At 40.5% G+C, this 18,338-nt stretch overlaps 1 protein-coding gene across 1 annotated transcript in view; it reads left to right on the top strand.

The window, feature by feature from the left end:
* Nucleotides 1-18,338, top strand: part of LOC122548331 (cytokine-dependent hematopoietic cell linker-like) — a 175,258-nt gene that overhangs the window by 98,963 nt on the left and 57,957 nt on the right. Inside the window, exons 6-8 of the mRNA XM_087986506.1 lie at nt 7,629-7,806; nt 15,610-15,746; nt 17,548-17,599. Coding sequence (XP_087842632.1) covers nt 7,629-7,806; nt 15,610-15,746; nt 17,548-17,599 — 367 coding nt within the window. The remainder of the gene's footprint in view (nt 1-7,628; nt 7,807-15,609; nt 15,747-17,547; nt 17,600-18,338) is intronic.

The raw sequence follows: 18,338 nt of genomic DNA, 5'->3' as shown, positions 1-18,338 counted from the left end.
TCAACAAGGTTCCATATAGGAGACTGGTTAGCATGGTTAGGTAACATGGAATACAGGGAGAACTAGCCATTCAGAATATAAAATTTGCTTGAAGGTAAGAGACAGATGGTGGTGGCAGAGGGTTGTTTTTCAGACTGGAGGCCTGTGACCATCAGTGTGCCACAAGGATCAGTGCTGGGTCCATTGCTTTTTGTCATTTATATAAATGATTTGGATATGAACATAGGATGTGTGGTTAGTAAATTTGCAGACTACTCCAAAATTGGGGGTGGAGAGGATAGTGAAGAAGGTTATCTCAGAGTATAACAGGACTTTGATCAGATTGGCAAATGGAATTTAATTTAGATAAATGTGAGGTTTTGTATTTTGGTAAGCCAATCAGGACCGGACTTATACGCTTAATGGTAAGGTCCTGGAGAGTGTTGGTGAACAAAAAAAAACAGTTCATTGTTTCTTGAAAATGGAGTCACACATCGATACAATAGTGAAGAAGGTGTTTGGTATCCTTCCTTTTTTTGGTCAGTGCATCGAGTATAGGAATTGAGAGATTATGTTGCAGCTATACAAGACATTGGTTAGGCCACTTTTGGAATACTGCATTCAATTCTGGTCTCCCTCCTACAGGAAGGATGTTGTGAAACTTGAAAAGGTTCTGCAAAGATATTTAAGAATGTTGCTGGGGTTGGAGAAAGATTTGAGCAAAAGGGAGAGGCTGAATAGGCTGGGGCAATTTTCTCTGGAGTGTCAGAAGCTGAGGAGTGACCTTATTTAAACATGAGGTGCAAGGATAGTCAAGGTCTTTTCCCCAGAGTAGTGGAGTCCAGAACTAGAGTCCAGAACATAGGGTTTAAGGTGTCAGGGGAAAGATTTAAAAGGGACCTTAGGGGCAACTTTTTCACATAGAGGTTGGTGCATGTATGAAATGAGCTGGCAGAGAAAGTGGTGGAAGAGGGTACAATTACAACATTTAAAAGGCATCTGGTTAGGTAAGTGAATAAGAAAGGTTAGAAGGATATGAGTTAAATGCTGCCAAATGGGACTGGATTAGGTTAGGATATCTGGTCAGCATGGACAAGAAGGGGTGGAGGGTCTGTTTCTGTGCTGTACATCTCTATGACTCTGACTGTATAACTCTTGAAAGATTATTGGCTAAAAAACATGTGTCCAGTAATCGACAGCACTATGGAGAAGACAAACTTCCTCTTGATACAGGACTTTATGCTGTGCTTGCTGCCTTTCATTTCTAATGTGAACATGATGGTGACCTCCATGAGAACACTTTCAGACCAAATCATGCTGCAGTGTCTGATCGCCAGCGTCACCTCGTGATCTGTCAGAGGGCAGGTTGCTAGCAGCTCTGGCACTGTGCAGCCCTTTAAAGCAGTGCTATCTGCAGCTTTGATGGCAGTTGTTGGAGGTTGCACAAACATGTCCAGAGCTTCCTCTACCTTGTCCAGATGTGAATGACTTCTGCTTGTGATGCGATGGAAGCTGAGATATCAGCCATCAGATGCTGCATTGTGGTTTGGCCTGCAAGTGTTCTCATTGGAAATTGCCACCATTTTCATATCAGAAAGGATAGACATCAGGCACCAAGCATTTCATTTCCATATCTATTGCCTTCTTCAGCAGCCCACCCCTTCATCTGAGTACTCTGCAGAAGCCAAGTATAACAATATCTGCTGGCAAGTGGGAATCTGTGACCTTTGTCTTTTGCTTCAACTGCAGGCCACTCATGGCCAGTGTCTGATCATATGCTGATCCCACTTCCCTTCTATTTTCTGCAGAACATGCAGTGTCATTGTCTGAGCTGATAGTTGTATTTGTTTCTTCTTCATTTTGGTCTTCCTGCTCCTCTACCTCCTGCTCCTCCACCACTTCCCTGACCAGGTTGCAGCTTTTGTACATCTAGAAGGAGAAAGGAAGAATTGGGCAATAATGAGGGAAGGAAAGGAAGGAAGGGAGGAAGGGAAGGAAGGAAAGTAGGGAGGAGAAGAGGAGGAAAGAAGGAAGAATGGATCACATCATCAGCAGCTTATAAATCAGCATGGATTATTGATTGGCAGAAGTGGAATGTGGAAGGATTATAACTGGACATACATCACCTTTGATGGTTTCAGCAGGGTGGACAATTCTTGAATAGTAAATTGATGAATACTTTGGCATTTAAAGAGGGAAAGGGGGCTGTGTTGTTGCTGTCAAACTTGTAAACTTGCCAAAGGTGGTGATGGGAGGAGGTGCGAGTTGTGGAATGCTTCCAGAGCTGGGTTTGAAAGGTTGCAGCTGCACTATTTGTGGGGGAGTGTGCAGGAGCAGAGATAGAATGTGTGTGTATGCAAAAGACAGAAACAAGATTATGTGGCAAATAGCATCCAGGTGTCTCTCTGGGATGTGAGAGGCAGGCCTCAAATGATGGTCCTCAGCCATGGCAGCTCCAATGGTGGCCAACAGCATCTCTTCTCTGGCAAAAAGGACATGGAGCATGTGAACACAACCTAAAGTTATCAATGTTTGGATGAATCCTGAATGACAGATTATTGGCAATTGAGTGTTGTGGGTCTGGTGCATTGATCTGTGTCTGAGGTAGTTGATAGGACATGGGCGGCATTTGAAGATATATTCACATACCTTGATCTTTGAGGTCATTAAACTTCTTGTAGCATTGCATTAAGGTCCTTCGGCCAAGACTGCTGTCAGATAAATGACATATTAAACCATTCAAATGCAACTAATAATCACCAATCTTGATGCAGACCAATCAAAGTCAGTGGGATTTCTCTGAAAGAGCAAAGGACATAAAATCGCCAGTTGTATCCCAGCGATATATACATATGCATGTTCTTAGATGTAGAGATAGTCCTTTATTCAAACCAATCTGTATCTAGGTTGTGGTTCAGGAAGTAAAATTTTCTATCAGGGACAAATGGGCAAAATTATTAAGCAAAATCTGTTTCTATAGAAAAGTTGGAAATTTAAATTATTGTGACAGCAATTAAATAAGAGATCCCACATCAATAGACCAAGCTCAGCAGGCATGCTAAATGCAGTGGAGAACGGTGGTGGACAAATAACCAGCTCACTGGAGAAGGAAGCGACTCCATCCCAATCCACAATAATGGAAGAGCCTGGCACATCTGTGCAAAAGATAAGGTTGAAGCATTCACAGAAATCTTTAGCCTGAAGTGGTTAGAGACAAAAAAACTGCAGATGTTGGAATCCAAAGTAGACAGGCAAGAGGCTGGAAGAGCACTACCTCGGCCTCATCCAGTGGTCCCCAACATCATAGGTGCCAGTCTTCAGCCAGTTTTAGTCAATCCATATGGTATCAAGAAACGGTTTACACTAGATACTGCAAAGACTAAGGGCCCTGACAACCTTCTGGCAATAGTTTTGAAGACTGATGCTATAGAGCCTTTCACTCCCCAAGCCAAGCTGTTCCAGTACAGTTACAACATTGGCACCTACCTGACAATGTGGAAAATTATCCAGGTATGTCCTGTACATAAAAAGCAGGAAAAATCCAACTGGCTAATTATCACTCCATCAGTCTACCCTTGATCACCAGTCAAGTGATGCAAGGTGTCATCAACAGTGTTATCAAGCAGCACCTGTTCAGCAATAACCTGCTTGGTGATGCCAAGTTTGGGTGCCGCCAGGGCCACTCAGCTCCTGACCTCATTACAGTCTTGGTATAAACATGGACAGAAGAGTTGAATTCCAGAGACGAGCTCAGAGTGGCGAGAGCCTTTGACATCAGTGCCGGTTCGACCAAATGTGGCATCAAGGAGCCTTAGCAAAGGCTTGAATCATGGGATTTTGTACATTACCCAATGCTAGGACTGCACAAAACACTACATAGGACAAACAGGAAGACAGCTAATGATCCGCATCCATGAACACCAACTAGCCACGAAACGACACGACCAGCTATCCTTAGAAGCCACACACGCAGATGACAAGCAACATGAATTTGACTGGGACAACACTACTATTATAGGACAAGCCAAACAGAGAACAGCCATGGAATTCCTAGCGGCATGGCACTCATCCACAGATTCAATCAATAAGCACATCGACCTGGACCCAATATACCGGCCACTGCAACAGACAGCTGGAACTGACAACCGGAAGAGGCAGATTCAAACCGCTACAAATGCTGGAGGAAAGATCACAGAAGCGCTTCACAGGAAGCTCCCAATCACTGAGGATGTCACCTAGACAGGGGACGAAACGTCTGCAACACAAATTCCCAGCTCGGTGAACAGAACCACAACAACGAGCACCCGAGCTACAAATCTTCTCACAAACTTTGAGCCTTAGCAAAACTGGAATCAGTGGGTACCGGGGCAAACTCTCTGCTGTTTGCACATAGGAAGATGGTTGTGGTTATTGGAGGTCAGTCATCCCAGCTCCAGGACATCTCTGCATGGGTCTTCTCAGGATAATGTCCTCGGCCCAACCATCTTCAACTTCTTCATCAATAACCTTCTCACCAGAAGTGAGGATATTCGCTGATGATTGCACAATGTTCAGCACTATTCGTGATTTCTCAAATACTGAAGCAGTCTATGTTCAAATGCAACAAGATCTGGACAATATCCAGGCTTTGACTGACAAGTGCCAAGTAACATTTGCACCACACAAATGCCAGGCAATGACCATCACCAAGAGAAGACAATCTAACCACCGTCTCTTCAAAGCAATTCCCTTGATATTCAAAGGTGTTGTCATGACTGAATCTCCCACTATCAACATTCTGGGTCTTACGATTGACCAGAATCTCAATTGGACAGGCCATATGAATACAGTGGCTACAAGATTAGGCCAGCGGCTAGGACTTTTGTGGTGAGTAATTCAAAGAGTGTCCACCATACAAGGCACAAGTCAGAAGTGTAATGGAATACTCCCCGCTTGCCTAGATAAATGCAGCTCCAACAACACTCAAGAACCTTGACACCATCCAGGACAAAGTGCCCACTTGATTGGCACTACGTCCACAAACATCCATTCCTCCCACCACCGAAGTTCAGTCTCAGCAGTACCACTATCTACAAGATACACTGTAGAAATTCACTCAAGATCCTCAGACAGCTCTTTCAAAACCCATGACCACTTCTATCTCGAGGGACAAGAATAAAACCTGGGGTGGGAATTTGTGTTGTAGGTCTGAAAGTATCTGAAAGGATTATTACTGAGCAGAGCCAGAAGCACCATCCTTTATGATAGTGTCAAATAAACTAATAAACAGGAAAAGCTTAGACTCTCAACGTGAGACCTAAAATCTGGTCTTCTTAAAGCCACTATAACAATGTTTATCATTTCAATATAAAATAGCTAGTTGACAAGGTGCAGTAAACTATATTTTGTGATCCGTAAGAGTCTCTTACGGTGAAACCAGGAAGTGGTTTTCCTTTACCACACTAGACCAAGCAGGTTTAGTACATTTTTACACTTCAAAAAGGATGGTAGCAGATACATTCAACATAAGCAGCAACGCTTGCAGCATAATGAGCTTGCATACCTTAAAACACCTTCATGCTGACAGTATATGAAGGGCAAAACAGACCCAGACAGGAATCTTACATAATTAGGTTTCTGGCCTAAATTCTGGCTCCACCTAAAATTATACTGGAGTATTCCAGAATGGTTGTGGATTTTTGAAGGAATTGAGTTGGATTTTGCTCCAAAAACCCATTCAACTGAATACAACAGATGTAACACTTGCATGCAATCTTCGCATTTGACACATTAATTCGTCTGCTATTCCTTTCTGGAATTTTCTCTTTTCACGTTAAGAACGTCAAATTTTATAGCATTTCTTTTCCTCCCAACATAGAAGTCTGGACCCATTTTCAGATCCAAATGTCTGAAAAATCCTAATAGCTGTTGCTAAATTGTTAATGAAATCTAATAAGGAAAGGATGGGTTTCTTTTATCAATGTTTTTCTACAGTTATCCAATCACCACTTCACACGTGTGAATGAGGGAATATTTCTCTTTGTAGACTGTGAACATCCAACTCAATTTGCACTTATCAGTTTGCAAATATTGTCAAAAGAATTACACTTCAAAGGGCTAGATTGACCATCATTCATACTCAACTGGAGAACAATCGAGTTAATACTCCTGTTGGAATTATATTCATTAATCTGCTTTATTAAAATATCCTTCCAGTTGCAACTGTTTCCATGCTACTGCTTATAAAGTACTATCTAAGTGAAACATAGAAAATTATTATCTTCCTGTATAAATAACCTACCACTCCTGTATAACTTCACTTGTTCACTATTTTTTAAAGTAATGCACACTTCAGGCAGCCTCCCATCATCTAAGTTGAGTCACAAAGCATGTTAACCAAAAATTGCTTTACATGTCTTCCCTCTGTCAGAAATAAGGAGCTAGATGAACCTGGACATTGTTGTGAGTGATGAAATCAAACGAACGTTTAAAAGAATTGGTAGCATTTCATCAAAATATCTGAAACAGGATTGGAAGTGTTATGAAGATGTAAGTGTACTGATGCTTTAAGAGTTAAAAGCTAGCAGTGACAGCACCAAGTGTCCTCAATAAGATACAATCCAGCAGGTGCTCCAGCTACTGGGGTAGCTCAGGTAGCTGTTGCCTGGAAACAACAAAACAAATTCGAATTAGGCCAATTGGTTTAAATTATGCCCCCAAAAATACCAAACTCCAATCCAGTTTGAATTTAGTATAGTGACAATCTTAAAAGCCAATGACACAATCCGATGTTTTGGGGATATATGACTGGTGAAAATTGAACAGTTGAGAGGAGAACTACCAAGCTACTAGCATGTAAAAAGATTGCCTGAAAAATAGCTCTCTTAAAAGTACCTTTATCAATCAGTAACCTGTGAAGCAGAATCCCTAAAAGAAGAAAAGACGACACAGGAAGATCCAAAGGGAAGAACTGAAAGCTGCCTGGTTTTTAGATAAGAAGTTTTGTTTTGTAAATTCTAATTAAGAGTTTTATTAAGAGTAATTGGGGAAGGGGAAGGTAAACGATAGGTTAGAGGACGGAGTTGTAAATAGTTGTTAGTTAATTATTGTCTGTTACACTTTAAGAAATAAAGTTGTTAATTTTTACTTTTAATAATTCTTGGCCTCGCGAATCTTCACAGATTACTGCATGGGATAAGTCTTTTCTGTGTTGCTGGTTTCAAATTAAGCAGGAGAGTTTACCCTGTGTCACAACAGAGGTCAGCAGATTATGTCCACATGAGAATATAGCCTCTGATTATTTCTACGCTGTGAAATATGTCTGCTATACAATTGTTCGGATTATTTTTTAGAACCTCAGTTTTGCATGCATCTTTAATCTTAAATTCATGTTATTGGGAGGAAATAGTACCTGACAATATTTGAAGGACCAGATTTTACTGCAGTAAATTTGAGTCTGAATGAAATAAGAACTCTGGAAAAGTAAGCAATAAATATAAATTATACTAAAGTAACGCTTATTTCATGGTAAATTGTATTTTAGGATAACTGAAATTTTGCCTTTTTTTTGTATTGTTTTATAATTTTAGTCACAACTAAATTACCAAGGACTTTTACTAAAATATTGATTGTTTTTCTGATTACCTTGTGTTACTGTTACGTAATTACAGCCAGACATTAATGTCAGAATGGGGACCGATAGTCAATCCGAGCATGAACAGCCTTCCACACATCAAAATGAGCAAACTTGCTACGATTATGAATATGTCACTTCCTCCAGTCTAGAAGATTTACGGCATTTGAAAATCCTTCCTGCTAAGCCAATAGTTACACAATCAGTTTATGCAGGTAATTGTACAGAGTTCTTCAAGCATATTTTGTTCATTGTTTTGCTTTTATTTCAGCATCCTTATTGCATAAGCTACTTATGCTGACAACACACAAAAAAAAACTTTTGTTTAAGCCAATTTATTGTTATCCAACATTAAAGTCAAAGCCCCCTTTGCACAATTGAAAGATAGTTGCCCAAGAAAAAATGGTGGTGATATTGACCATAATATATATAGTTGCCATGGTGTGATACTGACTCATATAGAGCAGAAACATCGAACATACAATCTCGAGAGGAGAGATTTGAGCTCGGGAGACAAATAATCTAGACTACAATGAAACTCACTATCTTAAGACGAGAAAGAGAAAATATCCACAGGAATTCTTGCTTCTAATTGCTTATAATCACTAATGGCTAGAAGTCCATGTAATTGAAGCTAAAGCGATATGAAAAGATCAGTGTGCTCTTCTATTTTTGATTGCCTAGGATGGTTGAAGAGCAATATTGCATTAATTTTTTTCACTATATTGGCTTGGCTCTTTAATGTGATTTTTCATTGTTCTCTGCATTGTTTCAAAAGGGTAAGGTTTGACTGTTACTTTTGCTTTGGTGCATAGAAACTATATGGATCAACAACACAGTTACATTGGACTGAATTGTGCACTTATGTCTAAGTAGATTCTCTCCTATTTAACTGGATTCCCTCTGAGAGGTCCAGTGTGTTTCTTGACTCAACATACCAATTGCATCTCATTAACTACCTATCCCACACCTATGGCCAACCTGTCATCCAATTCTAGCCCAATTCTACCATTTGTCGTAGCCATGACAACTTACCATTACCAGGATATCCCAGAATGCACCAGCATCTTTGAAAGATCATTATGCACCTACAGAAGCACTATTTGTCCTGACCTGCTCTGTATAGTTTCCTGATATTTTCCCCAGACAGAGAAAGGAAAATTAGTGCCCCACCTTGTGGGCAGAGGTCTGGAGGTCCTGCTTACAGGTTTGGTGCAGATATCCCCAGGTACCCCAGCAGGTAGAGCCACTGCAATAGGCCATGCCTCCCAGGTCAGTTCAGACACAAGGAATAATTCCCTTTAATAAGCAGCTCCCTGCTGCCTGCAAGAATCTTGTCTTAATGTCCACCATGTAGGAAAATGATGCAGCGAGTTGCTGTCACCATCAAGAGAGGCCTCAATTTCTTCTCTCATGACTTTGTCCTATTTTGAGCCCTAACCCACATTGTCAACGCCCTATTAGATTCAACTCACAGTGTCTTGAACATATTAAAAATCGTTAAATGCTTCATAGGAGTATTATAAAGCAAGGCTTGACACTGCTTAAGTGATATTTGGACATTAGATTGGTCAAAGATGTAGGTTTGAACAAATGTCTTAATAGAAGAAAGTATGGTGGAGAGCTAAGAAGGGATCTCCAGGCCAAAAAGCTCACAGCTAGAGACATGGTCACCAATAGTGGAGCAATTAAAATTGTGGTTGCTCAAGAGACAAGATTTAGACTCATGCAAGTAGTTTAGAGAGTCCTGAAGGTGGTTGTGATTACACCGATAGGGAGGGAGAGGTAGTGTTATGGAAACAATGTTGAGAATTAAGATGTTTCTAATCAGAATCAAGAGTACATGAACAGAACCTTGACGTAAGCAAGGACACAGGCAGCCTCACCTTGACAATCTCAAGCATACAGAGGGTACAGTTGAAGTGCTGGGATGGGAGAGATTGCCCCATCATTATCTCCTTTGTTAGGTTTCTCCCTGTTCAAAGTTCTCCGGAAAATGTACATGTGCGACATTCCATTGACTTCACAGAACTTTGCAAGACAGCTAGTGAATTTAAATTTGGAGCTTTCCTATCACAGCCCTTCTTTTATAGAGAAATTTTGGACTAATCTGGAAAAATGTCTATAAACAGTTTGGGGTTTGGATCCATCATCATAACAGAATGGAGGGCAATATAAAGGTGTAATCAGAGATAGCCTTATCTGATATGATGGCATTAGTAATGTGACACATGATGGGAAGGTGACGGGATGGCGATAAGTTTAGGTTGGAAAGTTTCCCAGGTTGGGAAAAATTGAGGGAGGATGAGAGCACTGAATTCAGTGAAAAGTGAGAACATGATGAGTTTAGATAGAAGAAGTTGAAATTACCAAGATTATGAAATCACTTGGTGCAGAAGGAAAGAGAGAAAGCAACGATGAAGTGAAAATAATACCATTATATGACTTAGCTGTGTGGTGGTGATCAAGGATTTTAAATGAATGAAAAGTAGTTGAAACAGGAGGAGGTGTCAAAAGAAGAAAGTCCGAGGTTTGGAGACAGATAGGCCAAGTTGTGATTTCAGGATTAGAGCCACATGATACCATAACAGAAAGGACTGATAGAAGGATGGGTCCTTTTCCAGTCCACCGTTTTGGTGTGTTTGGAAGTCTGGGAGTAATTGCTACAATGCCTGCCAAGGGAGTATAGTTGTAGTGATCGAAGTGAGGACCGAGTAGATCTCATTGACTATGAGATCTTAAACTGGGGTTGTTAACCTGAGCCAGTCAGGGAGCCCTCGCTGACAGATATGAACAGGAGATTTAGACAGACAGTCTCCTCAGTCTCGGGACTGGCTTGGAGCTGGCTGGTGAGAGCCAATATACTGTACATTTGTTAATGAACGGTGAGCGGATACCAGCCTTTATGCAGATATTTCGACAGCCTTTTAAAAATCCATAACTAGGATCGCTCCAAGAAAATAAAAAGTTTCCATCACTTACTAAAATTTGTGGATGAATTGGGGGGAAAACAGTTCACATCTTGGAAAGTTTGAATCAATGTATTCAAAGAACGAAGGAAGACAAATGGAGTAAAACATGTGGAACATCCGATGGAAAAAGTACTTTTGGACATTATTTATGGGCTGGGTTATATCAGTATTTACAGCTGTTTCCGTAACATGGATTAGTTATCTGAAAATTAGACGCTATTGCCCTCTAGTGCCTAAAAATGGATGTTACTGTGTGTGTGAGTGTGTGAGTGAGAACACAAGGAAGGTAAATTTAACTTGGAGGAGCTCATTAGGTTTGCTGCAGGATTGAGGTTAAATGCAGTAAAAAAAATGTGGTGTCCTTTGAAAATGGCTCCAACCTACCTTAAATCCCCATTTAAACTTTTAGCCCAATGCCTATTAACACAAAGTAATAGCTCAATTTTAGCAATTATTCAGCCAAGTTTTAAACCAAACAGCATGCCCACAGGTTTCCTGAACAGTCTGAAACAGCAATTCAAATCAGGGTGAGAACACAATTAGGGTCTGCAGCTCACAAAACACTACAAAAAATACTCAATATGCTCAACTAGTTTCTTATACATTAGGGAGAAATTCCTACACTTTGGAAATGTTTTGACAAAATGTTTTGAATGCATTTGAGTAGAACTTGGATAAGGAGCAATATCAGTATGAACCAACACAAGCAATAAGAAGAGCAGCCAGCGTCTGACACACATGCGACTGGAAGGCAGAAAATGGATCAGCAGAGGGTTGCAGCTCAGAGGAGGCACATTGTCTAGGGCAGGCAGTATGGTGTGCTCCCTGATATATGTTGGAACAGCAATGTTTCCAGACGTTCAGGCTATCAGGTCAGGTCTTCGATGAAGTAGTTTGCTGAACCTCTAAACCTGGTGACTATGTTTTAGCAATGGTTGTCATAGCCACCACCCCCCTCAATGTTGTTACCTCCAGGTCCTTCCATAGCTGTATCAGAATCAGAGACAGGAATCTCTCAGTCCACAATTACACAGATGCATAAAGCTGATGGTTTGCTTGGCAGGCTCAGGAAATTGTGAAATTTTCTTGGGTTAGCTTCAGTCAAAGTGTGCAAATCCAGAGATTTGCATCGCTGACTGGCTTCTTACAGGCACAGGGCATTATCCACAGCACTTTCATAGCAATCACAGGATTGCTTTAGCGTGTTATCACCTTAAGGCCTCCATTCCATCAATATGCAACTGCTGTCCAATCACAACATTAGGTTTTCTGGCAGGTCTGTTCAATATTTCAACAGAACCGTTGTGATAATTTTGTCGTGTAACATTCAAACCTCCCCAGCCATTTTGGATCCACAAGCAGAATTCAAGAGTGACTATTAGAAAACATGACATATCCACTTCAAATTGGACTAATGCCAAAAAGGCCTGACAATTGAAATTCAGCGTGTGGCAATGAATTCAATATGATCATCACATATGCTGAAGACATGCTTGAGATGTCTGGACAGATCTGGAAGAGCTATGTAATGAGAGAAATTCAGCATCAGCTGTTCAGTTGCTGTGGAGATGCCTTACCAATACAAGATTCACAGTTCGTTTGTACCAAGGAATCCATGTGAGAACCACATGAAATGGCAATTTTTCCCAAACATAATGCGCTAACATAGTCTGTAAATATCCTATAATAACCATTGCACATCTCCCCAGTGGTCCCCATCAATTCATGTCTTCCCACTCATTGTGAAGTAAGTTAAAAGGAAACTTGCCACCCAAGTGACACAAGAATGGGAAAGACAGGGAAGTGCTACACTCACATGGTTCTGCTAAAGATTGGAAACTTTACGATTATAGCATTTTCACACACAGTCTGTGTGTGCCCTTAGTGAATTACAAAACTTTACTGTCCTTTGTTCTTATTTCTTCCTTGGGCTGTAACCCCTCTATCTTTGACAGATTCAGGCAGACTGCTCAGATCCTTGGCCTGACTCTATTATTGGCTAGTGATTCTAGCTGGTGCCAAAGACTGATTCTGTGTAGGGACATGCTCCACTCTCAGGAGACAAGGCTATATAATGAGCAACTGTCTGAGGGACCAATGGCTTAGAAGTGAAAACATATTAAATAGAGGCCACACTTCACTCTGCTCTAGAGCACATTGGCATGGATCAGCATAATATTATGGTAATATATTCTATGAACATATAATATGTGTTCATAGAATCCCTACAATGTGGAAACAGGCTATTGAGACCGAATCCAACCAACCCTCCAAAGAAGATCCCACCCAGACAAATTCCCGACCCTATCCCTGTAGCCCTGCATTTTTCATGGCTAATCCACCCAGCCTGCATATCTTTGGATTGTGGGAGGAAACAGTAGCACACAGAGGAAATCCAAGCAGACACAGGGAAAATTTGCAACTTCCACACAGACAGTTGCCCGAGGCTGGGATCAAACCCAGGTCCCTGGCATTGTGAGACAGCAGTGCTAATCACTGAGCCAGTATGTCGCCCATATCCTACTGAAGGCAGCCATGATCAAAGTGCACATAAACATATTTGATTACTAAATTTGTTTTCTCAGTGCACTGAGCCTCCTTATCAATGCAAGAAGACATTGGTGCAATATCCTGCAATATTGTTGGCTTCTATTTCAGATGGACCCCTTCACCCCAATCAAAGTTCTGTTCTGTGCTGCAGCTCACTGATTCTTCGCTTTGTTAATGACTCCTGGGATACATGCACATACATTCAGCTTAGTAGAACTCCAACAAAATCTCAATCATTAAATGAAAACTCAACTCACTGTGTTGTTGGTCACACCAAAGCATGAAGATCTGCTCTGGTGTATGGTCTACATGGATGACAATACATCCTCAGAATGAGTTAGCTCCTCTGTGGAATCGTCATCCATGAACTCTGTTGCAAGTTTCAAGCAGTTATTTGCTGAGAAATCTTTAAAGGATCAATTCTGAGCCTTTCCCTTCCCCTAATTGTGGTTTACCTTTGCTTCTCCTGCAACTGCAAAGGACAGAGTGAATGTAATGACATGTGTTCACTAGATGGAGACAGTGCATTTAGCGAGGATGACTATAATGCAGTGGCATCAAATTACAAAATGATGAAGGTATGTGATGGATGAAGATGTGACTAAGTGCAGAGAAAGAAAGAAAGCAATGAGAACATTTTATGATTCTTGGCCTGAGTACATTCAACGGATTTTTGTTTTGTTTAGGCTGGAGACTTGGGTAGAGAAACAGCAGGTGGAATTTAAGCCAGATAAATGTGAGGTGATACACTTTGGAAGGTCTACTGCAGGACAGAAGTGCACAATAAATGGCAGTAGCATCAACATTCAGAGGGATCTAGGTGTGCAGGTCCACATTTTCCTGAAAGTGGTAACACAAGAGGATAAGGTGGTCAAAAAGATGTACAGCATGCTTGCATCATCAGTCATTGCATAAAACTTGGCAAAGTCATGGTGCAGCTGCAAAGAATTTTAGTTGGCCAGATTTGGAATATTGCATACAGTTCTGGTCACCTAACTACAAGAAGGATATAGAGGCTTTAGAGAGGGGACAGGAATGGAACATCAGGATGTTGGCTGGTTTGGAGGCTAAATCAATGAGGAGAGATTTGATCAACTTGGTTTGTTTTCTCTTGAACATCAGAGGCTGAGGGTTGACTTAATAGAGGTTACAACATTGTGAGATGCATAAATAGAATGGATAGTCAAAGACTTTTTTCCCAGGGTAGAAATGTCAATTACTAGAAGACATAGGTTTAATGTAAAAATTGGAAAGTTTAAAGGAGATGTGCGAGGAAAGTGTTTTACACAGAGGATGGTCAATAGTAAGTTTCAAGAGGAGATGATTGTCTAGTGTTATTATTGTTAGACTATTCATCCAGAGGTAATGTTCTGGGGACCAGATTCAAATCTCGCCATGGCAGATGGTGGAATTTGAATTCAATAATAATCTGGAAATAAGAGACTAATGATGACCATGAAACAATTGTTGTATGTCAGGAAAACCTCAACTGGTTTTCAAAGGAAAGAAATCTGCCATCCTAACCTGATCTGGTCTACATGTGAGTCCAGATCCACAGCAATGTAGCTGACTTTCAACTAGCCTCTGAGCAATTAGGAATAGACAATAAATGCACAGCCAGTGGCACCCACATCCCATGAATGAGGAAAAAAATGCCTGGAATGTGCTGCCAGAGGAGGTGGTAGAAGCAGATATAATTGCAATGTTTAGCAGGCATCTTAACAGACATATGAATAGGCAGGGAATAGAGGGCTAAGGGTACCGTAGAAGCAAAAGGTTTTTAGTTAAAAACATCGTCCTGTGTTGATACAGTTTTGGTAGGCTGAAAGGCCTGTTCCTATGCCCCACTGTTCTTTATTCTTTTTGCAGGGAAGGGAATCTCTGTTTGGTTCCTCTGAACCCCTAAAGTGCATCTGGGAAAGATCACTGAGGGGGAACGGGAGTCCTAAATCCAGTCATGCTCCCCTCTTGAACCCTTCTGCTTCAAATGTATTCTGTATTAATAGAAACAAAATCCCTAGAGTGTGGAAACAGCCCAATTGGCCCATCAAGTCCACACCAACTGTACAAAGATCATCCCACCCAGACCCACTCCCCTACCCTATTCCATGTAACCCTGCATTTCCCATGGCTAACACACTCAGCCTGGACATCCCCGGACACTACGGGCAATTCAGCATGGCCAAAACACTTAACCCGTACATTGTGCGACCAAAGATTCTGCACACGGCTTGATTTCTTTCATGCACCCCCACTCCTTCCCCATCCTACATAATTTACTTCAGGTTCTAAGTGACTGGGACACATGCATTCGCAACGCTCATTTTATTATTTTTTTGAGAAATCATCCTTCATTGAAATGAAAACTTAAGTAGCTCAGCCCTTGCTGAACAAACCTGACCAGCTTACCACATCCTCTCTTCACATAACACTTTGCAATTCTTTATAACAGTGGTGAAAGACGAAATGATTTAGAATTTGTTTTGTTGTTTACAGATAAGCGGTGCTTACCGGCAAGACCACCCCCACAATCTCCAAATAATGGTCAACCTTTAGACCACAGACCCCAAGCAGCCTTCAGACAGCAATCAATAGTGAATGTACAACCCAGCACACAGTACAAGAGCAACAATGTAAGCAATGACTGGAATTGAAGCTTAACTGAAGTCTTCGCTCTCAATTGCACTAAATGATATATAATTCAGAAACAAAAACAAAGCAGAAAACACTGCAAATACCCAACAGGTCTAGCAGTATCTGTGCAGAGAAAAAGAGAATTAACATTTCATGTCAGAAATCTTCAACTGTTAATTCTGTGTCCCTCTCACACTTGCTGTGAACTGCTGGTATTTGCAACATTTTAAAAAAACTTCAAATTGGAAGTTTTCGCAAGATTTCACTCTTAACTATGAGAGTTATTGTGGCTACTTCAGAGATACTTTATATGACAAATTCAAAAAGAGCAGCATATTTTTGTTTTAATTAACTTTTATCGTTTTAACTGGTATTTTTAGTGGAGCTTTACCTTTTACTGGGGAAAGCTTGTTGTAGATAGTGAATACAATGATAAATAAAAACATTAAATGCTGAAAATATTTTTATTTTGGCAAGTTACGCAACATCTGCAAAGAGAGTTAGAAACTGAAATTTCCAGGCCTTAAAGAGATGAGTTTATAAATGGGGGATGAGGTATAGGTTGAAGGAGCAAGCAACAAGTTTTGCAGTCCACTCCACAAAGATGGGCAGCCTGTTAGGAAGATTAAGACCCCACATAATGGCTAGGTTTTGAATGCAACCATAGTTTCTTGCAGACAGAGCAGCCCCCTCACTTTGTGTAAAGACAAACATTTCCTTTAAGACAGACTCATATTTACATTGGAGCTGGGGGCCACAATGTATTGGGACAAATTGATGAAAGACCACTACTGTGAGCATTCCCTTCACACAAAGGCTCCACCAACTGTGAATCGCTTCATTTCCAAAATGACAAGTGGCATCCCAGAGCACTTCCATGTGGAGACACCCTCACGATCGCCTTTATGCCTCAGACTCCAACTCTCCCATGGGGCTGCTGGCCTTCCATTGGATTGGGCCCTCTAACTAACTTTCCTACTTCAGGAGCATTTACATCAGCCAACCTTAATAGGAATGACAAATATGGAGGTGGCAGGTAAGAAGGTCATTTCTAGAAAGTTACACCACGGTGCATCTTAATAATATGAGTGGATGGAGGGGCCCCGATGGTCCTGATGCCTGGATCTCAATTCTAGCCAGGAAATTCAGCCTTATATTTAACTATAATCACCTTTATCCAGAATTGGGGAAGGTTAGACGTGTCTTTTGTTCGAAGCAAGTAACGGTGAACAATAAGGAAGTAGAATAAAAGGGAAGGTCTGTAATAGAGTGGAAGTAAGGAAACATTTGAGGATAGAAGGATTGGGTCATTGACAGTACTGGTACTGGGACCAAAGAGAGTTATGATGGGGCAAGTAGAGAAAGAAAAGATATATCTCAAGATAGTGTGAATGGCAGATCAGTTAAAGGCTGCTATCCAAAAGGAATAATAAAAGAAGAAAAAAGAGCAGAAGAGTGAAAATAAAACTTGCAAAGATATAGAAACCAAGAGAAGGCAGAGATTAGAGACTGAGATTGTTGAACTTCTGTTGATTCTGGAAGGCAGGAAAATCCCTATTGGAACAATGAGGTACAAAACAGAAAAATGCTAGAAATATTCAGCAGATCAACTATAATGATGAAGATTGATATTATGGAAATGAAATGCAATTCAATCTCATTAAATATCTTGAAACTCTTATATGTTAACTAGCTGGAATGCAAATTAAGTAATGTAAGTATCTTTACAGCCAGATTTATATTAATCTTCCTAATATTTTGATTTGCTCTAATTTTTCTAGTTTACATTATGTTTTTTAGATGCAAAGACACAAGAAAAATGTTGATAGCTACACAGGTTTTGGAGTTCAAGGTACTACTCTTATTAACCAATTAACAAATTATTTTGCCTTCCATCTCAGTAAACAGCCAGTCTCTTCAGGAAATCAAACACATTGATCTGCATTTATTCTTGGCTCTGGATAATCAACTTCTATTTTTGGATAAGTAAAGGGGAAGTAAAGGATATATTTGGATTTTCAGAAGATGTTTGATAAGGGACCACATGTTAGGTACTTAATAAGATAAGAGCCCATGGTGTTGGAGATATTATATTGGTATGGTTAGGGGATTGGTTAACTAATAGAAAATAGAGATAAAAGGGGCATTTTCAGGATGGAAACTTGCAATTAGTAGTATGCCACAGGAATCAGTGCTGGGGTTCCAATTATTTTCAATATATTACTGACTTGAATGTACTATAGGCAAGTTTGCAGATGACAGAAATGTATGTAGGAGTTTGATGATGAGGATGATACATTGGGGAGGTCTGCAGAGGGATACGGAAAGGTTAAGTGAGTCAGCAAAACCTTGGTAGATGGAATATAATGTGGGAAAATGTGAGGGTCTACACTTTGGCAAGAAGAATAGAGGAGCTGAATATTATTTAAATGGAGAAAGATTGCAAAGCAGAGAGATTTGGAAGCCCCCAGCCATGAATCACACAAAAAACTAGCATTCGAGTTCAGAACAGAAGGCAAAGAACATTTATTTCAAAGGGAATGGAATATAAAAGTTATGGAGGTTTTGCTAAAAATATATAAGGCATAAGT

Source organism: Chiloscyllium plagiosum, unplaced genomic scaffold, assembly GCF_037043375.1.
Source record: "Chiloscyllium plagiosum isolate Xiang-an unplaced genomic scaffold, Cpla_swu_hap1 HiC_scaffold_1, whole genome shotgun sequence".
Taxonomy (NCBI): domain Eukaryota; kingdom Metazoa; phylum Chordata; class Chondrichthyes; order Orectolobiformes; family Hemiscylliidae; genus Chiloscyllium; species Chiloscyllium plagiosum.
The sequence above is the reverse complement of the archived record's forward strand: the minus strand, read 5'-3'. Positions and strand labels throughout refer to the sequence as shown.